We start from the raw sequence: 25,428 nt of genomic DNA on the forward strand, positions 1-25,428 counted from the left end.
TCGCTATTGTTTGCATGACTCTGTCCTGAGTTTCCGGTTCAAGCTCTTCAAACAGTGCCTGCCATATGGAATAAGCTCGTTCCAATATATGTTTGTTTGTAGCCATTCTGGTTTTCTTTCCATGTTACCAATAATATCTTTTGTGAATGGGAAAGCTTCTACCCAATCTTTCAGTCTTGTGCGCGTTTATTCTGTAGTTGGTTTATTTTGTCAAGGAACATGTTTTTCAATACTAACATTCATTTTGTACTGTCCATTTTATTTTCTTAAATATTCATCCCTTCTCGGTTCATTGTCTGCCAAGTAAGTTTTTATGACATTTTGCAAACTTTCGTTTGCAAGGTCATGTCAATAGGTTCTTTCCTTCTATCTCCTAACTTTCTTTCTAAACTCTTCACCAAATATACCATCTTTATGTCTGGTAGTTCTTTGAGATAAATGTTCTAGAACGATAGTTGTATATTTTCCATCAGCCATGTTCATTTCATACTGGTCCAAAATATCTGCATGTTTCATATCTTTCAATGGCATTAAAGCCGCGCTTAAATACCGCTATATCTGGTTCACCATTGACTTCCATTGCGTCTACAACTTCTTGGAATTGTGGTTGTAAGTTATGAACCACCTATCCGAATTAGCTTTATGACCCATCTCATTGTAGTTCCATCGTCTGCAGAAACAAAAGTAGGTTTGTTTCCATTTTGGTTAGGTTCTGAATGAACTTTAAACAATGTTTCATTTCTATATGTTTTCTTGAAATTTAACCTTTTATTTTCACCGAGTTCATCCGAAGATTGAACGTTAAATGCTCGTAAGTAAAAAGGGTTGTTGTAGTTGTGTACATTTTTTTTCAGTTTCTCATTCTATGCTGAATATTTTCATCTGGTGTTGAGATCTTTTGTATGTCGGAAACATTTTCGATATCTCTCTACTATGTCAGCCGAATCTTCTTTAGACTCTTGGAAAGATTCCATATTCACCTCATGCTCTTGTTGAGGTCAAGATTTTTCGGCTGTTCCAAATCTTCATCTAGTTCTGTGAGTGTTAGTTTCCAAAGGAGTGACTTGTCGTTTCCTTCAGCTCTTCTAGCTGTTGTGCTGACTATTCTTCCATGTCGTTGTATCTGAACTATTCTTCCTGTGAGTTTCTTGTACCTCATCTGCGGCATTTCATATATTCCGAGACCGTTTTCAACAATTTCCCTATCTACGTCATCCGCATTCATAAGCCTTTCTTCTTTCGTTTCCGTCTCTATTTTTTACGCGTTTCATGACGAAAGTGTATTGTCATTTAGCTCTGACATCAAAATCTCGGAGTAAATTCGTTCATGTCATTTGGATGATATGCTATTAAATCATATCCCTTAGCGAGCTTGTATTTTCCAGGTTTGAAATATATCCCATTTGGTGCTGAGTCATAAAGCTAAATAGGTTCGGGTCAGTATTTCCATCTTGAACTTTCTAATAGCTTCTTTATATCTGTCACTAAAGTCAACAGTATCTGCGAAACCACACTCTTCTTAAGCATTTTTAAGAATTCTTGGTTTCCTTGTTCTCTACTTCTTTTATGTCCTTGCTCTGTTTGTGTTGTTGTGTGGTTGTGGAGGTGGTTGCTGTGCTGCTGTTGTTGTTGTTGTGCTGGATTTTGAACTGTTGGTTGTTGTGCAGGGTTTTGAACTGTTGGTTGTTGTGTTGGTTTTGGTGCATGCCTGTGTCTATGTCCATGTGACGATGTAAATGTTTTAGGTAGTCCTGGTGCAGGTGCTTCTCTTGAGGGTTTGTGGTATATTAGTTCCACCAGCTGGCACATATGTTCCATCTGCAGCATAGTGTCCTACCTGACTTTTCGTTTTTAAGAAAGCATTTACTAGGTCTGTTTTGGTCGTTGTAACTCTTTTTCTTTACTTTCCACAACAGTTGCTCTAACGGCGTCATAGGCACTTTGAACTGCCTGTCTCGTTGCTGCATCTGTTATTTTCGTCATATTTTGTGCTACTTCTCTTAACTCGTTTCGAAACCTTCAGACTTCAGTTTCTTTCCAGATGAGAAGTCGTTCACTGTTTCACCTTACTATGAAGAGCTTCGAAAGCGTTCTTAAAGTCAGCATTTGTTAAAGCTTCATTTGAACTATCTTCATCCGCTTGTATTTTTGTCCTTATTGACCCTATGAGTTGGGCTGCTTTAGCGTTGGCTTGGGCATCTAACCAGTCATTATTAGCTTTTATATATTCTGCGCTTTTCATTGCCTTTTGCATGGCTGCGTCGTTATTTTACTTTCTTGTGCTAAGTTTTCATACTGTACGGTTTGGTTTTGCAACTGTAAAAGTTTTTCTGCCCTTTAACATTTTGGCCTTCTTCTTTTTTTATACTCATCGCTATCCATATATGTCTTCAGGGCTTTTTGTTTTATCTCTTCATCTTTCAGTACTTTATATGAGTAGTATGGTTTTTCAAATTTACAACATCTTGTTCCATTTTTGCTACTTCTGCTGCTTTTTCTGACACTTTTTTCGCATATTCCTCTGTACTTAGTTCTTTCAGTTGTTTTTCTTTCTTCTTTTCTCTACGTTTAACTCATTGAGTTTCTTTGTGTGTCTGTCATATTCTAGTTTCTTTTCGTTTCACTTATTTGCTTCTGTATGTCTATGTTTGACTTTTTGACATCTGCTATTTGATTTTTGAGTGAACTCAAATTCATTTGACTTTGAGGGTTATAGGCTGTTCCGTCTGCAGCTCCACCATAGCCTGCCATTTTCGCTAAAAGTGCCGCTCTTAAACCTCCACTCTGTGCACCAATGACTCGGTTTAAAAGCATAGGATTGCTTGACATTTGTTGCAACATAGTGGGGTCATTCATAATTTGTTGTTGCAACTGTTGTTGTGGTGTCAGTTTTACTATTGGATGTTTCAATGCTCCCTTCCTCTTACGTATATTCTTACGTAGCTTACGTGGCATTTTAAGTGAAGTTAAAAAGCGGTTTTTGACAGATGTTTATATGACACTATTTGTTCAGCACAAAAAAACTACTCGGTCAAAGTGTTTGTCAGTTTTGTAAAATAACCGTCCTATCTCATTCTATAAGGGGAAAAGGCTTCTCAAAGTATACTTCCTTGGAACGCCTGTAACTTTTCCTGTAGCGACGATAGACCCTTACTTGTCCGAACAAAGTTATACTATTTTGAGTGCTCTACAAAAAAAGTCAACGGCGACGACTCTCAAAAACCGTTGTGTAAAAAGTTTTACCGTTGGACAAAAAAGTAATATATAGAAAACAAAAAACGTTTATAGTTCATTCAATATTTGAGATGGAACGGTTTGCCAACGGTAACTATTAAATAAAATAAAAAAATAGAGGGGGTTACCGTTGACGAAAACGGTTTATTTTAAACTTTTCTATGAGTAGTCCGAAAAAAAACAGTTTATTTTTTGTCTAATGGCATTCGCTACGTGTTCGCTCCAAATTCACCTGAAGAAATTGCTTGCAAACTTTCAGCACCCACAGGTTTAGAGCCTCAATATCAAACTGCAGCATCTACACATTCTCCAAGCAGAACAGCAATTCGCTCAATCCAAAGCCACTTTCACTACCAAAAACAATACCAAACGAGCTCCGTATTACAAAGAACCACAGCAACGCTGAACTACGCAAAATACTACTCAGATTGTCTGAAGAATACTTCAATTCAAAGCCAGAAGAAAGAGTTCCTGCAACTTTTAACAAAGAATATTGTGAACAACTCAACAAAGTTCTTGCAGACTTTACCAAACTACAAAAAGAAACACCTGACCCATTCGAATTAGGTGACACAATTGTCAACTATTTTCCAACAATAACAAAGATAATGGTTGACAGAACTATATGTCAGCTTATTGAAAGTCTTCCACCCAAAGCTGCAAAAAAAGTCGAACAGTTTTGGGTCGAATTCAAATTAAAGAGTTATGGATATCAGGATGACGAAGAAGAACGTGAGTACGGACAAGAAACAGCAAAATGGCAATGTCTTAGCTCACTCAATCCCAAGTTCAAACCATTATTTTACTCAGACAACAACACAATTCAAGTACGCAAAATTGCTATTCATTTCGTTAACCAAGCAGAAGACATTGAAGAAGGAGACTCTATCTCAGTTATTGTTTGCTACTGCAAGTTTTTCAAGGACGAATTTGGAGGACCAATTCTCATGCATGTCTTCAAGCCACGTCAGCAACTCTACGTTGAAACTGAAATAACACTCATGCATGGAATGTATCTCAAGTTTGAAAGCCAATTGGAAAACACATACAACATTTGGCTTTCATACATTCAGTTCGATACACCAGATGACTTTGATGTTGAAGAAGAAGACTCTACTCAAGAAGATGAACCACAAGACTCAATCCAAGAAGAGTCCTCCGAATTCACACCAGAAGACTAACAATTTTCCGAATAAAAACCTCATTTTTTACTAAACATCTTCGGGGCTAGAAGGGGCGCAGCCCCTGGAAGCCCCACTACCTTTTTTTTTTTTTTTTTTTTTTTTAAATAATATAAAGTATAAATATATGAATTTTATTAAATGTCTTAATTCATTGGCTATAAGACACTCTCTCAAAATACTCAATTGAATACGATTATCGACACTTCATTTTTAAAGCATTGCTAAAGTCAAATATAAAATTGCAACAGCATATAGCTTGAGAGAAATTGCTCTTGGGTTCCTCCCATTAGGCGTTAGAGTTGCTGGAAGAGGTATGAGATATGCCGATTATGCAGTTCAAACAGCAGATAGCCTGAGAGATGTCGCAAATAAACATCCCGTTATTCCTCACATGATCTTCCTAGAAGACGGTCTAGGTGCAGGAATAATCATGAGAGATGCCAATTATATAGCTCGAACAACTCATATTTTTGATCCAGCTAAAACAATCACATATAAAATTGCAACAGTATATATATATGACGATGTTACTGTAGGGGACAAACATGTATATGATACCAGGAGAACAAATTCAGAGGAATGAATGCATTTATTTTCTTAATCTTTTTAAATGGATTTGATTTAATTTAATGACCAACTCCAAAACTTTTCAAATACAAATACAAGTAAAAAAAGTCCAAATTTAAGGCTGCACTTGCGCCTACCTGACTTTAATTCAAATTTCTGACAATTTGCGCGAAGCTTCATTGAAATTTAACCTTAAACATCTGAATTGAAGGCCGTGTCGTGGGGGCGTAAGTGCATCATTAATTTTAAATATTGATTTTTGTAAGTTTTTTTGAACTCCATGTAAAACTTTTTTAATTCCATAATTGAGATTTAATTAATTTTACCGCCAGCCATTTCAAGTATTTTGAACATATCAGAAAATCCAAGTCCAATTGCATAATGAACTGGTGTATAACCATATGGGTCAGGTATATTTGGATTAATTCCAGCATTTAGTAAGTTAATCACAGCATCTAATTGATTTGAAATTACTGCACTCCGTAAAATTAAATTAATATTTTTATCATTCAATGCTCTTTGGAACTTCCCACATTTTTCAAGACCTTTAGATTTGAGATACTTTATTATTTCTATGTTACACATATGAAGTGCAGAATCAAATGGAGAAATACCATCCCGATCAGTGACATGAATAATTGCATCATGTGAAATTAATAATTTGAAAATCTCTAGATTATTACCTTTGACAGCATAATGAAGTACACTCATATCTTGTTTATCTTTAGCATTAATATCTGCTGAATTTTTAACGAGGAGTTTTGCAATCTGGAAATGATTTAAATTAACTGCAATCATAAGTGGAGTTTTCCCTAGGTTATCTGCCAAATTGACTTTTGCACCATTTGAGATGAGAAATTGCAGAATCTCAATATTGTTAAGATACGATGCTAAAATCACCGCTGTCCATCCATCTTTATCTACTACATTAATATTTTTAACCAATGGATATAAATATTTCATTATTTCAAGTAATTGAAACTTAGGTGCAATTGCAAAAATTTTGTCATAATCTATTGTTTGTTCCATCAATAATGCAAATGCTTCAATATTATCACATTGTGAACATTGTTCAGGCTCAATTTGTATTTTGTATTTGTTTACCAAAAGCAATATCAAATCTTTATTGAATGAAAATATTGCATATTCCATACATTTTTGATTCGGTTTTTGATACAACAAACATTCATTAACAATTTTTAAATTTCCACCGAGAAATGAAAACAAAAGACAGTTTTCAGTTATTTTCGTATTAAATTTAGACCTCAAAAACATGAAACATTCAGCTGAACCATAATAGCAGCAAAGTTCGAGATAGTTGTATTCGCAAGGTGGAATCATAAATTCGTTTATAATTGTTTCGTTTGAATTAAATTTTTCATTGCTAGCATATGCACTTAACGATTTTATGTCATCATTCATAATTGCTTTCATGACTGTTTTGTTGGGAAAAACACCTAATGGTGGATTTTTTGATTCTAATGCTTTATCAACAAAATGGTTCACTGAATTCACATGAATCTTGTATAGTTTTGCTAAATAATAGCAAAAAGGGGGTGATAGTTGTTCGTCTTGAGCTGGAGGATAGTTATCGTAAACTCTTTTAAAAATTTTAAAATTTGATCTGTTATTTTTGTTTTTATATACAAACAGAGTTGAAAATAAATTAATTACTTCACTGAATTGAAACATTTTCGTTTTGATCAAGTTTGTTTCTATCAATCCATAAACTCTGTTAATTTCTTCATCATTTTCAAGATTTGACTGATGTAATGCTTTGAATGTATCATAGTGTCCTTTCATTAAGCCCATTATTGAGTTGTAATGTGTCATCGTAATGGATTTAATGCTCATAAATTTTTAATGGAATTTTTAAAAAGTCGTGAATTCAAAATCAAAATAAATGAATTTTAATTGTTGTTTGTTTTCGTATGGTGATAAAAATTATTGTTTGCAATAAAAATACTATAATCTAATGATTTTTTTTAAATTATGAAAATTTATACAATTAACAAAATTTCTATGACTTCATCACGTATTTATTAATAATAGATTATATAAATTTAGTAATATTGCAATATTTCGCTTAATTTTCAATTGATTTAGTAAATTGATATGACATTTGGCTTGATAACATTTAAAACCTACATTTTTATTATTATGGAATCATAATGAAGACTTGATATCAATGAATTTCAATTTTTTATAAACATTTTTTAGATATTTTCCTTCTTAAGGCTGCACTTACGCCTATCTGGCTTTAATTCAAATTTTTGACAACTGGAGTGAAGCTTCATTGAAATTTAACCTTAACCGTCTGAATTGAAGGCCCTGTCATAGGGGCGTAAGTGCACCCTTAAGCAATTCATTCAAATAATTAAAAATTAGTCATGGAATATATTTGTATTTATTACGCTTTGCTCACATGCTGCTCGAAAGTTTATCTAACTTTTAAAAGATAGATGATTTGCTTTATTTAAAATATTCATGGGGAATCTAAAATATCACAATGTATGATAAATTGTGATTAGCATTTTAATATTTAGATAGAATTCATATTAAGATTTGATAAGCAGTTCAAACTCTTGATGGAATACACATTAAGAATTAACAAGTTGTATATATTGAAGGATTGAAAATGAAGATTTATAATAAAAAAATAAATATTTATTTCTGTTATTATTAACAATAAAAAAATATAATATAACATTAATCTTCGATATCCAATGTCTGCCATTCGTTTCTTGAACTTCTTTGGTTTGTTGAGAAAGCTACTAATTGTTCTGTCTTCATTCTCTGTTTCTCTGCATTTATACAGACCTCAGTCATTGTCATGATCTGTTTCCTTTCATTTTCATTCACTTCGTTGAATGCGTAACTGCATTTTTGAGGAGAAATTGTTACGCAATCTTTGCAAATTCTTGCAACAATCGCGTAAAGTTTCCTGTCGATCTGGGAATCAACTTTCAACTTGGAAGTGAATGAAATGCACAATTTAAGCAGTGGGACACAAAATTCTTCACACATCACTTTGTCACTTTTTTGTAAAGTATTCAAAACCAAATGTAAGAACAAGAAATAAGCTCTTGAATTTTGCAAATCTTTTTGAGCCAACAAGAAAGCAGCCTTGCAAGCGCCTCTGCTCAAAAGACTGACACCAACATCTTCGTTATGTATAAGACATTTTGCAATCAAATTCATTCCGCCACGTTTGAATGAACTGATGCAAAAACGTGACAATTTTTCAAGGGGAACTTCGATGTTTTTATGCAACAAACATCTCGAAATTGTTTGGAGTTTGAAGTCCCTCAAATCATCACTTAAATCAAGAACTCTGTCTATTGTCGATCCGCTGACTTTTGGACTGTGAGAAATAAGGAGATTTATCAATGCGCCGGCAATTTCTGAAGTGATCTTTTTCTCTGTCAAATTTGTCAAAATTCCGTCCAAAATTGCTTCCGCGTAAATTGACAAAGTTGACTTTTTATCCGAATGTATCAAGTGTCCTAAAACAGTCGGACTGAAGTGGTTTGTTAATGTCAATGACAAAACGGTTTTTCTTAATTCATCGTATTCAGAATTTTCTGTTAAAAGTGACGCACAAGAATCAATTAATTCGGAAACCTGTGATTTATTTACACCTTTGTAGTTTGCAGCGACTTCCAAGGACAGTTTTACGAGTCTTGGATCGATTTTCGCTCCTTCCTGTCTCAAGGCAACAGAGAGTGCATCAAAAGCAGCCAACGACAACCAGTTTTCTTGTGAATGCTGTAATTCAATCGCTAAAAATGCGACCAAACTGTCACTTTTTATGACTTTCTTTTCTTCTTTCGATTGTAACCATATGAAAGCACTTAATAATTCTCTGTAAAATGACTGTGCCAATGATCTAAATTTAGTCAAAGATCTCCAGTCATTTCTATCCTTGTACAAATTCATTGCTCTCAACACAATATCAACAAAAATTGGACTCAATGTCTTCAAAAAGTCACCGATCAAATCAGAAATCATTGGATAATTTCTTGCGATGTTGCAGAGATGTGTTGCCAACTGGAAATAAGAAGAATTCCTTTGTTTGCATTGGCTGAGGCCAGTTACATAAACTACCAATACATTGGCGCAATTTTCTGGATCAGTTTTGATATTACTAGTACTGAAACTTAAATAAGTACTAAGAAAACCGCCAGAAACGATTAAAGGCAATTGAAATCCGACTCTTACAGTTTGAGAGAATTGAGAGTCATACAAATCCAATAGTCTTCCACCTTCATCTGCGAATCTATCTCTAAACAAGTCAATTACGTTTTGAAGGATTGGGAAAGCAGCTTCTTGCAAAGCAACTCTATCTGTATCTGTTGCTCTGCAAACACTTGAAATCAAATCATCCAAATACTCTGTTTTTAGAACAGGCATTTCACTTAACAATTTCGGAATGTATTTGCTCAATGTCATGAAGCATAATCTAACTTCAGGACATGGTTCAATTGTTGTTGTTGAATTCTGCAGAAGAGATCCAGTAATTAAAATTCTTCTGCAATTAGAAATCCAAAATTGAACATCTTTTAATTTCATTGTTGATGCAATTTGGATAATGAAATTAGAACATCTTTTATCTTTCGTTTCTTGCAGCAAAACTAATAACCTTGGTAATAATTTCTCGTTTTCAAATTCGCATGTTTCGAATTTCATCAAATCATAAAAAGCAGAACAACAAGCTAAAGATGCTTGGTTTGTTAAATTATTATTAAAAGAAATAGGTGCTAAATAACTCAAGTTATGAGCAAAAGTATAAACAGCTCTTGAACATTCATAATAAATCTCTTTCGAATATTCAATAGGTGTAAACTGAAAACTTCTTAAAATTACAGCAATTTCTTTTTCATGCGATAAAATATCACTCGAAACCGTTTCAACAAGAACTTTAAACAATTCCATGAATATAAACAAAGCTGTCGGACTTAAACTGATATGGCTATGCAATGCTTGCAATAAAACATTGAACTGATTCGCAGTTATTCCTAAACTTGCAACTTGCATAGCGTGTGTCAAAATAATTGTTGTAATTGCATGAATTGCAAACATCATTTGCGTCTTGTCTTTCATGCGACAGTCTAAATAAACTATGGCGCGACTGATGAATTGTGAAGGAACACTCATATGACTGAAAATTGAATCAATCAAAATAGTCGACGATAAAAACGGTTTTGCATCAACATGATTGAAAATTTTTCCTAACAATTCTAAATGGAAAGAAACGAAAATTGATAATAACTCACATAAGAGTTGTTGAAGCTTTTCATTGCCAGGTTGCAAAAGAAGGGACAAAATAAATGAAGGAAAATTAGTTGGCAATGTTTGATGCAAAGAATTTTCTTTGACAATTGATATCAATAACAAAATTGTTGTTTGTGTCTGTGTTGTTTGTTCTAATATTTCTCTAACAACAACATGGACATCGTCTATTGGACAACTGACCAATAAAACACTCAAATTTTCAATGACGTTTTGTAAAAATTCATCGTCTTTCTTTTGTTGGTATGTTAATTCCTCCTCCTGCTTCAGCAAGTTCTTGCCAACAGGAAGTGGACGTGTTCGATTCCTAACAACTAAGTCCGTGGAAGGAATTAAGCCCAAAGAAAACCTGACAATCATTAATGCTGTTGAAAGAGCCAATGGTTGGTCTTTCAGAACCTTTGGAACAAGTTTGAGGAAAGAAAGTAACACGGTGCGTGGTAATTTGATGTTATTCGCCATTAAAGCAGCAATTAAAAGATGTTTTGACAAATCTGAGTTTTCATTGTTCTCAACAAGTGAAAAAAGACTACTTAACAACTTCTTGAATGTTCTAAGTGTTGTATGCGCTTTGTCTTTGAGAACAGAATCAATGGCAGTCGAAATCGCCTTCTTCGATATTTCAGATTCAGAAAATTCTTCAGGTAAATAGGCTAAAAGTAATAAAACACTGCTAAAGGAATACGAATTAACATCAATTTCGTGAAAACTAATTTTGAGAAGGCTCTCAATTTGTGATCGGCAATTTTCAGCTGCCAAATTTTTCTGATCTATTGATTTTAGGATTGAAACAGCGCAATAGATGGAATGCATTGCTATTTCCTGTTGCGAATATTTGGATTTCGCTGTCGTAAGGGCTAAAGAAAGAGCAGGAAGTGCTGCTTGTGGATGAGTTTTTGCCAAAGCTGAGAAAAACTCTTTTGCAACTCTTCTGAGCTCTTTGTCATCGGAAATGGCGGCTTTGAAGGCAACATTGGAGGACTCCCCGATCGAGCCATCATCTGGACAGAGCAATGACATCAATTTGATCTGTTGGACGGAGAGATTTTCGTGAATTAGGTTTTTGAAGTGCATGTAGCGGATATCGGATGGTAGATTGGAGATGAGCTTCGATATGGAACTAAATGAACTCTGGCGAATGAATTTCATCAGTGAAGAATGGTTCAAAAATATAATTTCTGGGCCAAGTAACTGGAAAAAGGCTGAAACAGAGAGATCGATGATGGATGGGAAGGACTGAATGATTCCGAATGACTTCGTGAAGTCTAATCCTTCTGCTTCGTGTTTCATTTTGCCGACATCCCATTCTGAAACGGATTTGGTAGTATCTACGTTGTAGAATGGTTCGTACGCACACGCCGCAACAAGGTTTGCAATGTCTGATCGTATGAATGGTGAGTTTTGCTGGAAACAAATGCGAATTGTGTCTAAAATCTGAGGAATCGTAACATTGGTGGTTTCCCCGGAGCTGATTATGTTAACAATTGTCCTGAGGAATGTAATTGCTTCTTGCATCGTTGTTTGGTTGCATTTTAATAAAGTTTTCCTGCAATAATCAAAAGCACGAGGAATGAATTGGTAAACTGACTTGCCACCAGCTTCTAGTGATGCGGTAAGAGAGTATAAGCAAGCCTGTTCAAATTTAGTTTGTTTTAAGCAATGTTCAATAAATCTTGGTAATTGTGATTTAAATTTGTTGCCAATATTCTTGATAATATATCCTGTAGCTACAAGTGTTGCTGTGGTTGGATTGTCAGTTGCAATGTTGATGATGTTCCAATATTCAGCTCTTTTCATAAGATCATAGACTTTGACGAGTGTAGATGCTATATGAATTGCACATTGGACGCTGAATTGTCCTGAATTAATTGAAAATAGTGACAATAATGTCTTTTCTAATTCAGGATAAAGATCTGGCGAAACATCCTTAGATAATAAAACATTCAGCTCTTCTATGTCAGTCATAATCACTTGCTCAGCTGGTACAAGGTGCTTCGCCTGAGCCAATATACCTAAATGAGCAAGAAGATTTTCCATAATTGTCACATTTTTCTGAGTTAATTAGAACCAGATTCAAATAGTCTGGGTTTTTAATTCATCTCATAACATTAAAACTATATTTTGAATTTCATTGGGCTATTGATATATATTTATTTTTATAGATTTTAAATTTATGGAAATTCTATAGGATAAATAAGATATTACAACATTATTACAGGAGTAAAGCTTAATTTCATAATATGAAATATAAGAAATCGTTGTTCTTTTGTAAAATGCAATATTGATAGTAAAAACCTAATTTTAGCTAAAATTAATATGAGTTTAGAACAAACTTTACATTTACAAATCTATCACTTGAGCTTTTGATTGCATTATGGCTTTTTTTCGATCTAAAAAATCGAAAACAATCAATGAAAATCAAGATAGAACTTAATTTTTGGATAGTTGATAATAGTAATCTCTGATATTGCAATCCGATCATGGATTTAAGCAAGCGGTAAAAAGTCAATAAAAATGTTGTACGATTTTTCTTTGGGAATTTGAGACTTTAAATAATGTTTTCTTCACTTCTGTTGTTTGCTGGTGATTCTCCTCGTTTTATGATCGTAAACAAAAGGAATGATAAAAACAAGAGATATGAAGTCTTCTTATCGAAGGTTTTATTGGCCAATTAGTCTGGTGATAGTAAAGGCAATTGTCAATACAACCTTAATGCTTGTTGGCCAAAGTTCAAGCACTAACCCTTTATTTAATAAAAGGTAATTTCAAAATTTATTTGATTGTTAGCCTTTTTTCAAAGGTTTATTGAATATTCAATAGTATCTCAAATATCCTCGTTACGGATATAGTATTCATAGCCTAAACTAAAAAGGAAATATTTTTTGGCAGGTAAGATCTCGGTAGAACCTGAATGAAATTGAATTGAATTTTGAGAGAGTTTGTTCAATTCACATTTCTTTATAAGCTTAATGGCACAGCGTAGCGAAGGATCTGCTTCTTTCACATACGAAGATATTCAAGCTTCCGATGACTGGGTACCACTTGCCAAGAGAGATAAGCTCTCTATCTGGCGCATTTTAGGTATTTGCAGCTCAATGTTCGGTTACCAAACAGTTTTCACCGTAGTTTTCGGTCTTCTCTCTCCAATTATGGACTCCGCGGAAATTCAAATCCCACAAGTCTATCGTTCATGGATTTATTTGATTGGTCCACTCTGTGGATTCATTTGCCAGCCACTTGTCGGTTACTATTCTGATGGCCTGCACTCAAAGCTTGGTCGCCGCAGACCATTTATCATTGCCGGCTGCATTGGATCAATTCTTGGTTTCATGCTCCTTTTCTTCTGCCGCCAGCTCGGTAAGTTCGTCAACAAGAGCAACCCAAGACCATGGAGTATTGTTTTCCTGATTGTTTCCTTAACTCTTGACTTCATTTCCGTCAACCTCTTACAAGCTCCAGCCCGTACAATCATTGGTGACTTAGTTCCAAAGCAGCAACAAGTCCTTGCCAACTCCATCGCTTCCGTCATGATTGGCTTGGCTCAGGTCTTCTCTAACTTCATTGGTGGCTTCAATGTTGCACAGTACACAATGTTCGACTACCAGCAACTTGTTATTATCTGCGGCTGCATCTTCATCATCGTTAGCGTCGTTATTACATGCGTTGCTGCTCATGAAGAACAATTCCGCGAAAATCTTGACAGACCAAACCCATTTGTCCAGATTTTCCGTTCATTCAAGTCAATGCCAAAGCCAGTTCTCCGCATCTCCATTGTTTACCTTCTTTCCTGGATGGGCTACGTTGAATTCAACAACGAATGCTCAAGTTACGTCGGAACAGATCTTTACAAGCTCCAAGGCAAGGACTATGATGAAGGTGTCCGCTTCGGTCTCATCATCATTGGCGTTTCTTCCATTCTTGTAATGATTTGGTCATTTGTCCAAGATGCAGTCATCAAATGCATCGGCCTCAAGCTCTCATACGCACTCTCCCAGGTCATTGAAGGTATCTGCCTCATCCCAATCTTCTTCATCAAGAACAAATGGGCCGCATTAGGTCTTCTTACACCTCTCGGCATTTCCTGCTCAGTATTCAACTCCGTACCATACGCTGTTGTCGGAACATACGCTTCCGATGAAGATATGGGCACATACATGGGCATCCTCAACATCTTCGTCGTCGCCGGTCAGCAGTTTGCTAACTGGATCATTGGCTCTGGTATCGGATCATTTACTAATGGAAAGAAAGGTCCACTTCTTGGTTCTGGATCTGTATTTGCTTTCCTTGCAGCAGTTATGTGCTTCTGGATTATTGTTCCAGAGCCAGACGACAACGAGAAGCTCCAGCCTCTCATCAGAGAAGAGAAATAATTTTATTTTTTTTTTAGGTAATTCATCAAAATCTTTTTTTTACTATTTTATTGAATTAAAAAGTGTTAATTCTCTCTAATATATTTGACTTTTTTAAATGAATCATTAAAAGATAGTCCAGAAACACCTCAAATTTTTACTTTTTCAATTTACCTGAGATCAAAAATTTGATTATAACCGAGTCAGATTTTAGCATTTGTTCATCATAGTATTACCATTATAAAGGTTCTTTGATATCCTATACTTCCATATCAGTGTTGGTCTCTTTTGTATTTCAAATAGTTCTATAATTTGAAAAAAATTCTCCATATTGAGTTGCAAAAGTAAAAAATTGAGGGCATTTTTCTCATAACCTGAGTAGGTAACAAAAGTGCGCGGGCTCTGTTTTGTTTTTGTTAATTAGAGTTAATTTTATTAAACCAAACATGAATCATTAAATTATTAAACATTGAATTTCATTATTCAATTTCTTTTCATTGTTTTCATTATGCCTTGCTTATTTTGCCTTTTTATGTGATTTTCAAGAGTTTGAAATCATTGTAACACATTCCATAATATCAATTTGTTAAGAAATATTCTTTCAATTAGATATTACACTTGCACGTGCACTTATATGAATTTTTATAGATTTATACTATACATGGCACGATGGGCGCTACTTTTTTGGCGCCAGCGGCGCCGCCCGCACCTCCGGTGGCTCCCACTGGTGGGGAGGAGACGATAGAAAAAGATATAAATTTTACTAAAAAAATTGAATTTTGGAAATTCTTTTGATTTTTTTGAATGATTTACGAAGAGATTGAACACATTTTGTACTATGAAATATCGTTATTAATAAATTTACTTCTTAAACATCTATTAAAATCGCAATTTTGAATATTTTTATGATTTTTTTGACCCGATCACTTGCGCCCGCGCCCACTGGGAGGGGCGCTTGTAAAGTATTCAAAAATCAATGTAAACATTTCAATTTTTGCTCCCACCTCCCATTGGGAGGGGGCATATATCTTGTAGCGTTCAAGTTCAAGTGATGAAAGTGCATAAGAAAGCTCCTTAATCATACCGATAGAAACAGCATTAGGGGCGCCAAATGGCGCTCGGTGATGTTTCCCATAAAAGCTTAATTTCAGGTATCCATAATCATAACCTGTCAGATGCAATAATTCATTAGCACACAATCATCGTTTCTCAATCAAGAAACGAAACGCACGATTGATTATGCTGGCCATTAAATTTTCATATCAAATAATTTACTACTTCAAGAAAAATTAAAGACTATCATCAACCAAAGCTTAAAATTCTCAGTGTTTACAACTCTCATACTCCGAATATGCATATTTCCAAAATAGCATGAAAATTTTTTTCATTTGAGCTCATTTTCTTTTGTTCTATTAACTAATACATGCAGTACAAGCTTGTTATACGTATACTTAATAAGTAAGGTCTTAAGGGAAATAATAAAAAAGAATTTTGCTATTAATTATATTAAACAATATTTATTTGTAATTTCGTGATAATTATATTTCTTATTACAAAGTAAAGGTATTTGATATAATGTTTGCCTTACAAAAATGTTTCCTTTGTCTTGCCACCATAGGTATTCTATTTTGTCACTTTTTGCGCCCGCCGTGCCATGTATAATTTATACTAAGCTTTTATCGAAATAGTTTTTAGATATCTATGTATTTGATATTAAAATCAATTTGATTTAAGTTTTTAGGTGCAAGTAGTAGGATAGAACGGGGTGTGTGACTTTTTTTGTTACGTCTATATATAGATGAAGGTATATTTTAATGCATCTTCCATATATAGATGATATAAAAATTTTTTCTTACGTTTTTTAAAAGTCATGAATTTGTAAGAAAGTGCGACATTATTAAATAAATTAGTAATAAATATTATATACTAAACACATTAAAAAATGTAAGACATTAATTTTAAAATAATTTATTTTATATCTTTTATAAAAGAAGCTATATATAGATGATGTCAGATATTCCACGATTAATTAAACATTGTTTAAATCATGAATGGGTTAAACTTCAATTTAAAAAGGAAGACTGTGAATTATTAAATGAATATGAAAGCCAAAATAAGCTAATGAGATATAAATATAATGATAAAGAATATTTAATTTCATGGAATCAATGGAGTCATAATCAAAGACCTCATAAACGAGAAGAAGAAATTGAAAATAATGAAATGGAAATCATTGATGACATTAAAGAGGATGGAATTCCTAAATTTTGTAGAAAAACCTTTAGAACTAAGTTAGGAGCATATAAACGTAGAGTATTAAATCCTGAATATCTTAAACATCAATTTAAAAAGGAAGACTGTGAATTATTAAACGCTAATGAATATGAAAATGCTAAATCAAAACTGAGATATAAATATATTGGAAGTGATGAAAGGTGTAAAGATAAAGATAAAGTTTATTCAGTTTCATATAATAACTGGCACACGTTAGGGATAAGAAAACATTTAGGAGATTATGGTAAAAGTTCCGAATTCTTTAAATCTAGTATATACGAGAGAGTAAAAGAAATTAGAAATAATTATTTTCATGAATAAAAAATAAACTTTAAAAATTCATGTCTCACATTTTTGAATAATTTATTTTTTAATTCGTAAGAAATGAGCGTCAAAACTAACGACGTGAAAACATTAGGATTCACAAACGAGGAAATAAAGGATATATTAGATGAGATGTGTTATGAAGTTAGTAAATATTATTTAAGAAACTAATGATTATTTGAATTTATGAAATCAATTATTTGATTCATTCTTTCTTCAATCTCTTCTATTCTTTTTGTTAAATCATCTATTTTCATTAATGAGGTGATTCTTGATTGAGGAATAGATTTCAAACTAACCACCCCCTTTATTTTTGAAATTTTGAATCCATCAACTTTAAACATTTTATTCAATTTACATGTTGTCAATTCTTCAAATAATTTTTTATTATTAGCATAATAGTCATTAAATTCTTCAACAGATGAAAAAATTTTTATTTCAGTAATTGGTTTAACAACGTTTATTTTTTGTTGAACATTTTCACTTTCATTTATTTCTTCCTCCTCTGTTTCATTTATTTTTAAAATCGGTTTCATTTATCATTAAATAAAAATTAGAATATAAGTGATGAAATATATTTTTTAATTAATATTAAATCAGAAATGGCGGCAGGATTCTTTAAAAATTATGGGATGGAATTAAGAAAGATGCGGGTTGGGTTCATAAAAAGATTATTAAACCCATTGCAAACTTTTTGGCACCAGTAGCGAAAACGGCAGGAACTATCATATGTGGAGTATTAGGTACTAAAGCAGGTAATCCGGCGATGGGAGCACAAGCAGGTAACGCAATTGGTGGCATAGCTGAAGGAATACTTAATAAAATAGGAGGTAGATAGTGGAAAAATAAATTATTTTTATCTTAGTATCGGTTGTAGCCTTTGATAAACTTTTTCTCCTTTATTTAAAGTTTCTCTTATTGGAGCAGCTTTTGGTGTTATTGATTCAGCAACGTCACTAATTGCTTCTTTATTCTTAAATATCCAATTTGCTCCCTTCTTCAATGTTTCCCAAACTTTACTCGCTCCTCTTTTTACTTTATCCCACAGTTTCTTAAATATACCTGCAGCCATAGTTGATTATTTCATTAAAATTAAAAATTCATTTTCATCTTTTAATTTTGATTTTTTATTTATTAATAAATGACGACTAACTATTTAGTGCCAAACACTAAACCGATTAATGGAAATGTGTTTCATTCATTCGAAAAGATAAATGAAATATTCGCAAAGAATGACGGTAGAAGATATTATAGAGAACTTGAAAGTTCATGCTATGACTCTGATTCTCCATATTTTGATGATAAACAAACTCATTTAAGAATTACAAACCCAGCTCATGATGTGAACCAATTAGGTGACACATATATTAAACGCAAAGTTAAAGCAACTCTAGTTTCAAATAAAGCTTTCACATGTGATGCCGCTTTTAAATGCATGCGTTTATTCGTTGGTTACAAATCATCAAATCAAAGCTTTAAACAATTAGAAGTAGAAACCGAAAGAGGTGATGCCGGTTATCTTCAGATGGATTGCGCCCGTGAATCTTTCGCATTTGCAACATATAAACCAAAATCAGAAAGGAAAGTTAAAAAGTTTGTTCATTCGTTATATAATAATGTTCAAAAATATGATAACTCAGTATGTGGTAAATATATTGACCCTTCAGAAGTTTTCAAGAACGCAAATGAAGAAGTTGATATCACTTTTGATATGATTATTCCGGTAAATGATTTGTTAGCATTTCAGGCGTTCGATGATTATCCTAAATCATTTGGTGAAATCATTCTTAAATATTATGTTTTCAGGGATACTTTAGTATTTTGTCAGGTTGACCCGTTAAGAGTTGCTGATTTACAAAATTACGTTTATGAAAAGATAACTGATGAAAATTATGAAAAGATTATGAATCATGTTTATAAATATGATCGCAAATTCCAACAAATCGGACTTCCTACCAAATTAATTACAAGCTTAGCCGCTACATCTGCTGACGCAACAGTTGATAACGTTATTATTTCATGCACAAAGATGGAAGTTTTAGAGGATAAATGCATTACACCAGGATACGGTTTAATTGAAGAATCAGTTAAAGCAATACCACGTTTATTCAGTAAGGAAGATCCATTCATGATTCCAGCTCAACATATTGACGTTCGTTCACTAAATGGAGGTTGCATCACTCCTGAAGGTATTAGCTCAGATTTCTCATACGCTCTTCATAATGTTACAGATGTTGTGTTAGCATTTCCGAAGAATGCAATGCAAAGAACAGTTTTAGAAAATCCAATGCTTCGAGGTCTTCAGGTCACTATAGATTCCAGAAACTTCCCCGATCAAGCGATGACCACAGTGGGTGACATATTCTTTACACGTATGCTTCAAGCTTCTGATTTAGATGGAGTGAATGAATGCACAGAAGAATACGAGGACTCATTAACTAGACCACTGAATGATGATAATGGCACGCCATTAGCTAGAACATGGAAAGACCAAACTTCATTCTTATGCACTATTCCAGTTCAACGTGATGGAGCGGGTATATTCTGTGATGGATTAGAAACTTTCAACTCACAAGTTACAGTACAAGTGAAAGCTTATCCAATCATTCAGGGTGAAAATGACACTTACTGTTCAAAGGTGACAAATCCTCCTCAGGTTTGGTTTACTAGAACTACGTATTGGACATGGACACCGGATGAAGGTTTGAAATATCATCCAACAGGTACACCACCACAGTATAGAAGTTCATATGATGAAATATTGATGAATAGAAATGTTTAAAATTATAAATTTATTTTTGATTAAATGGATTTAAATTCATCCACCCCTTATGAAGAATTAGCAGGAGTATATAATACATACGTAGATGATATGATTAATGAAGCATTGAGTGATAATAGAAATGCTCTATCTAAGGAAAAATTAATGAAAATTCCATATTCTGAATGTTACTTAAATTCAATCACTGCAGCAATTGGTAAACAAAATAAAGGTAAAACATTAACGATATTAAAACAAATTATCATTATTGCTAACACTTCCCCCTATTCACATGTGTTAATTTATATCAACCGTTCAGGTTCACCTTCAGATGATACATTTGAATCTTTAAAGCATTTAATCAAAATTCCAATTATTTATTTATCACAAGAAGAAGCAGAAGATTATTTAAAAAACTTTTTAATGTATAAAGAATTATATAATACAATCAAGAAGCAAGGATTAGAGGATAAAATTATTGATAAACAACGGGATGAATTATTTGAAACACTTTCTATTTCAAATTTTGATAGAGAATTGCATTCACTCATTTTTCTAGATGATGCAGTGAAATCAAAACTAATAACAAATGAGAAATCATATTTTAATCAGTTATTAACTCAATGTCGACACATTCAGTGTTCATTCTTCATGGCTGTTCAATATTTCAAAGCATTAAGCACAAACATTAAATCAAATCTATCAACACTTTTCATTTTCAGTGGGTTTAGTCGTCAACAGTTGAACGTTATGCTTTATCAAGTGAATTTACCAATGAGCATTAATGAACTTTACACACAATATCAGCAATTAGGTGAACATGGAAAAATAATAGTTGATTTAAATAAAGGAAGTGTTAAATTTGATTAACTTTTTATAATTAATTTTTATTTTTTATTTATAATTAAACATGACAGAAATAGCAAATCTTCTACAGGTTCCATTAAAACAAGGAACAAACAAAAAGGGTGCATATAATAGAACTATGAAAGTTCCTGATGGAATGAAAGAATTAGTTCATATTGTTGCTGGTCTTCAAAAAGATGTTAAACAAATGAGAAACGTTTTAACATTACCAGAAGCTCAAGCATATGCCAAACGTCATGGTCCAAATTGGGAAGCACACGAAGCAGACATTACGGGTCCAAATGGAAAACCTGATGGTATAAATGAAATTTTCGTTACTGATGGTCAAGGTAATATTAAAGTCATAAATGGTTATAAATTAACTGTATCTGATTATCCTAAACGTAAAGCATATAATGAACGTTATCCTATGCAATTTGATGAAAATGGAAAAGCTGTTAAACAATACATTGGAGAAGGTGAAAATGGTCCAATTAATTCATACCGTCGTAATCCATATTCTTATTTCAATGAAGAATTAAATGCTATTGAAGAGGGACCGGATGGATTACCACGATATTCTAACCAGTTTGATGGTCAATATGCAAATATTAGACCTGAAATTTCAGCTAAGAAATTCTTTAAAGTTGCTTTATTCGATCCAGTTTTCGCAAATGTTAAAGATGAACTTAAACAGCAATTCCAACCAATTATAGTAGCAAGAATTGCATCAGGTGCTTTATCTCAAGCATTCAAAGATTTAATTAAGAAACCATTATATCAGCAACGAGGTTTAACTTATGATTTAGTTAAGGAATCAGATAAAAGAAAATTTGAGAAATCAAATGATTATAAGAATGCAATTAATGAATATATTCGGTCTATTAATTTCGATGAAAATGCTAAAAATCAACTTCATGAACAAATACAGGGAATAATAGATTCAAAAGTTCCAGCAAAATAAAAGTTTAAATATATTTTTTTTATTCGATTATAAATGAGAAGACGTTTCACTAGTCAAAAGAACACTAACGCAAAAGCAGAGATTACGGTTGGTTATAACGTAAATGATGATAAATCACGAATTATTCAAAATGTTAAAGTTAATGTTAGCCCCGAATTAACAAGGTCAGCAACTCAACCAAATTTATTAACTCGTGACTTACCGAAGAATGAGGAGAATGAAGAAAACCATGAGAATGGAGACCCAATCATTTTATCTGAACCCGGTAAAGAACCTGTTGAAATTCCCACTTATCCAACATACCCCCCACCTCTTTCATCAAACATCGAGAACCCATATAAAATAGACATTAATTCTGAATTAATGAAAATTTACCGTGATATAATAATTGATAATTATGATTCAATAATAAATTTAATTGATCAATCCGGTTTAATTATTTTACCTTATGAATCATTAATTCACATTATCGCCATTCTTTGTGATGTTCAAGATTCAGACGTTAAGATTCAATTTTTCATAGATGATGAGGTTTCATGCTGCGGAACAGTTGCAAAAATAAATCCTATAAAGGATATTAGCACAATTAAGATATCAAAGAACGGAACAACAACTGAACTTCATTTAACATATAATGATATTTATAATAAAATAGTTGATGAATATAAAATATCACTTGAAAAATTCTTTGTTAAGGCTATTTAATATTCAAGCATTAACATTATCGAATAATAATCCTTTGAATCATAATCAATAATAATTGACCTTTCACCAGTTTCTATCGTTTGTTTTATTTCTTTTTGTTCCCCACTATCTGGATCGGTCATTGTAATTGTTTTTGTTATAGTATCAGCTTTATCTTTAACTTCAATCTTTTTTCCATCGGGATATTTAAACCAAAATTCCAAAAATTCGATATTGTCAATCTGTTCATATTTTAATCTATCAATTACATTTTTAATACCATCTGAAAATCTTATGAAATGGTCATTATATGGGTTTGATTGAACTAAATTTGAATGAAGTGAAATATATAACCTGTTGATGAATATGACATTGACTCGTATTTTCTGAAAACACTAAAATTTATAACATGAATGAATTTCTTATTCGTTGAATTTATGAATTCTTGAGGTAATCTTATTCTAGTTTTATTTATCACTGGAAAATAACGCTTTACCATATTTTTAATCGTAATAAAAATGTCAATTATCAATATTATTTCGAATAATAGCTGTGAATTAAATTTAACAGTTAGCGGAATTTATAATGTTACTCTCGTTTCTGTGAGTGGTAAATTTAATCCCATTCTTTTAGACCCTTCAGATTATATATCATTTATTAAAGATGACCATGAAAAAACGTATGATATGTATATAAATAATGTGATAGCGAAATGGGATATTACACGATTTTAAGTTATTTAAATGAATCATTTATCGTATGGTATGAAGAAAATTTTAAATCAAAACCTGATAAACTTTTTGAACTTGATGAAATAAATAACCTTATTAAATTTCCGCTGAAAATTAAATTTTGTACTCCTCATCTTCGTTCATTGTTGGGGATATTAAATTTTGAAAAAGATGTTGGGGATGTTTTGTATTCTGACACCGGTTCCAATTTCATTTTAATCAAATGTGATAAAGTTAATACCCCAATGAGATTTTCACATCAAACATTAGACCCTAACTCTTACCCATCAATACAAAACATTTTATCCATCAACTTAAACACATTTTCTTTATCATATCCGTTTCAATTATCCGGGAATTCATTTATTCTTCATTCAAAAGATTTATCAAATATTAAATTTAGAATAACTGACCTATTTGATTGTGATTTAGAATTCATGAATGAAATATTATGGCAATTTCAAATAGAAAAAATAGCTGATGAGATAACAGATTAAATATTTATTTTTAAATCATAATAAATGATTAAACAACAGCAACCACAGACCATTACATACGCCATATATGCATATAATTCAAAGACGGCAGTACAAACGCAAAGGTTGAAATATGGAGATTTGGAGATAGTATTGAAAAATGAACATTTCGAATTCGTTTGCAAAGGTGGTGCAGTGATATCAAATATAAAAGAAATTTTATTTATGAATTCAAAAATTAAAGGTATAACGGATGATATATCATCAATTCCACCAGAAGAACAGAGATATTACGCATTAAATGCATTTCCTAAAGTTTTGAAGATTGGAAGATTTAATTTAAATGAGGAATTCATAGAAGGTTTCCTAAATGACATAATGAAGAGGGTGGATAAGGAATATGTGGATAGTGAGTTAAATAAGAAGGCAAATTTGGTTTATGTTGATGAAAAAGATAATGAAATTAAAGAAAAGGTTGAATGGTATCATGAATGGACATCGGAGACTTTTAAAGTTAAAGCTGATACAGGATGGGTTTCAGGATGTTTAGACCTTAAGGCGATAAGAACCATACACATAACTTCTTCTCAACTGTTGCTATAGAAAGTATTGAAGGAACGGTTGACGGAACTGATGGGGATGCATTATATTATAAACCTCCTAACTTTCCACAAGGTTTAACATCGAATGAAAACATAACAACGATGAAAAAAATTAAATGTAAAAATGTTTATGTCATGGATGATGAAAATAAAGTTAAATTCACTGCTCAAGATTTATATGATAAGAAAGCTGACAAAACAGAGCTTCAAACATTAAAGACAGAAATTCTTCAAACATTATATCCTGTTGGTTCTATTTATACATCAATGAACTCAACAAATCCTTCAGAAGTTTTAGGTTTTGGTATGTGGAAGCAGATTGTAGATAAATTCTTATACTGTGCTAGATATTCAAAGCAAACAGGAGGTTCGAAGAAAATTAAAGAAGCAAACCTTCCACCGCACACTCATACAGGAACTACAAACACAACAGGTAATCATTCACATTCAATAACAAAAAGAGGTTATACAAATCTTGCAGCGGGTTCGGATAGATGGGGAATGAATAGATATGATATCACAACTGACCCAGTAGATTCAAGCACAGGTATTTTCTGTGGAACCGCAGGTAATCATTCACACACTTTCACAACAAATCCAATAGGCTCGGGTAAAGATTACATGCCACCATTTGTGACTGTATTCGCATGGTACCGCGTTCAATAAACACACTTGAGCCCAGACTTTTGGGTCAAGGCTTACCGAATGAACTAAATATATTTTATGTCTGTAATTAATTAGGTAATGAAGTAATGGATGAACTGCAGAAATAATGTTTACGTTAAGTGACTCAAAGAGTCCGGAGACAAAGTCTCATGATTTAGGTCATTCAATAATTAATTATTTTTGAAGAACTGAAGGTGTCACTACGTCACCATGTGTCACTCGGTTAATTAACTTCTCTGAAAAAATGAGACAACATGACATTTAGACAACAACACAGGAGGAAGGCAGTTATGAATTATTTTTGAAGAACTGAAGGTGCTACCAGGTTAATGAACTTCTCTGAAAAAATGAGACAACATGACATTTTGACAACAACACAGGAGGAAATGATTTGTCATGACTTCATCGTAATGAGTGTAAATCAGACAAAAATAAATGTTTACGTTAAGTGACTCAAAGAGTCCGGAGACAAAG

General features: G+C 32.8%; 7 protein-coding genes and 1 pseudogene across 8 annotated transcripts, besides 3 other annotated features; 5 read left to right on the forward strand and 3 right to left on the reverse strand.

Moving 5' to 3' along the window:
* Positions 1-3,479: 3,479 nt before the first annotated feature.
* On the forward strand, positions 3,480-4,415 carry TVAGG3_0238950 (uncharacterized protein; the record flags this gene model as incomplete). The annotated part of the gene is made up of 1 exon (XM_001324257.2): positions 3,480-4,415. One exon carries the CDS (start codon positions 3,480-3,482, stop codon positions 4,413-4,415), a length of 936 nt encoding a protein of 311 aa, XP_001324292.2.
* Positions 4,416-5,104: 689 nt separating this feature from the next.
* Positions 5,105-5,221: a mobile genetic element.
* A 76-nt stretch (positions 5,222-5,297) lies between these two features.
* TVAGG3_0238970 (nerve growth factor signaling pathway) lies at positions 5,298-6,839 on the reverse strand (the record flags this gene model as incomplete). The annotated part of the gene is made up of 1 exon (XM_001324258.1): positions 5,298-6,839. One exon carries the CDS (start codon positions 6,837-6,839, stop codon positions 5,298-5,300), a length of 1,542 nt encoding a protein of 513 aa, XP_001324293.1.
* Positions 6,840-7,217: 378 nt separating this feature from the next.
* Positions 7,218-7,344: a mobile genetic element.
* Positions 7,345-7,388: 44 nt separating this feature from the next.
* TVAGG3_0238990 (armadillo (ARM) repeat-containing protein family) lies at positions 7,389-12,314 on the reverse strand (the record flags this gene model as incomplete). Its single annotated transcript, XM_001324259.1, has 1 exon — positions 7,695-12,314. One exon carries the CDS (start codon positions 12,312-12,314, stop codon positions 7,695-7,697), a length of 4,620 nt encoding a protein of 1,539 aa, XP_001324294.1.
* A 927-nt stretch (positions 12,315-13,241) lies between these two features.
* On the forward strand, positions 13,242-14,669 carry TVAGG3_0239000 (major facilitator superfamily transporter; the record flags this gene model as incomplete). Its single annotated transcript, XM_001324260.1, has 1 exon — positions 13,247-14,647. The coding sequence occupies one exon, from the start codon at positions 13,247-13,249 to the stop codon at positions 14,645-14,647; it is 1,401 nt and encodes a 466-aa protein (XP_001324295.1).
* A 3,411-nt stretch (positions 14,670-18,080) lies between these two features.
* Positions 18,081-18,296, reverse strand: TVAGG3_0239010 (uncharacterized protein; the record flags this gene model as incomplete). The annotated part of the gene is made up of 1 exon (XM_001324261.1): positions 18,081-18,296. One exon carries the CDS (start codon positions 18,294-18,296, stop codon positions 18,081-18,083), a length of 216 nt encoding a protein of 71 aa, XP_001324296.1.
* Positions 18,297-19,430: 1,134 nt separating this feature from the next.
* Positions 19,431-25,428: part of a mobile genetic element that runs on past the window's edge.
* On the forward strand, positions 20,971-21,611 carry TVAGG3_0239030 (uncharacterized protein; the record flags this gene model as incomplete). The annotated part of the gene is made up of 1 exon (XM_051227610.1): positions 20,971-21,611. A coding segment is annotated over one exon (641 nt), but the record flags the coding sequence as incomplete, so codon positions are not given.
* Positions 21,829-22,500, forward strand: TVAGG3_0239040 (uncharacterized protein; the record flags this gene model as incomplete). The annotated part of the gene is made up of 1 exon (XM_001324263.1): positions 21,829-22,500. The coding sequence occupies one exon, from the start codon at positions 21,829-21,831 to the stop codon at positions 22,498-22,500; it is 672 nt and encodes a 223-aa protein (XP_001324298.1).
* On the forward strand, positions 23,732-24,954 carry TVAGG3_0239050 (annotated as a pseudogene). Its single transcript has one exon. A coding segment is annotated over exon 1 (1,223 nt).

The sequence above is a fragment of the Trichomonas vaginalis genome, chromosome IV (genome assembly GCF_026262505.1).
Source record: "Trichomonas vaginalis G3 chromosome IV, whole genome shotgun sequence".
In the NCBI taxonomy this organism is placed as follows: Eukaryota; Parabasalia; order Trichomonadida; family Trichomonadidae; genus Trichomonas; species Trichomonas vaginalis.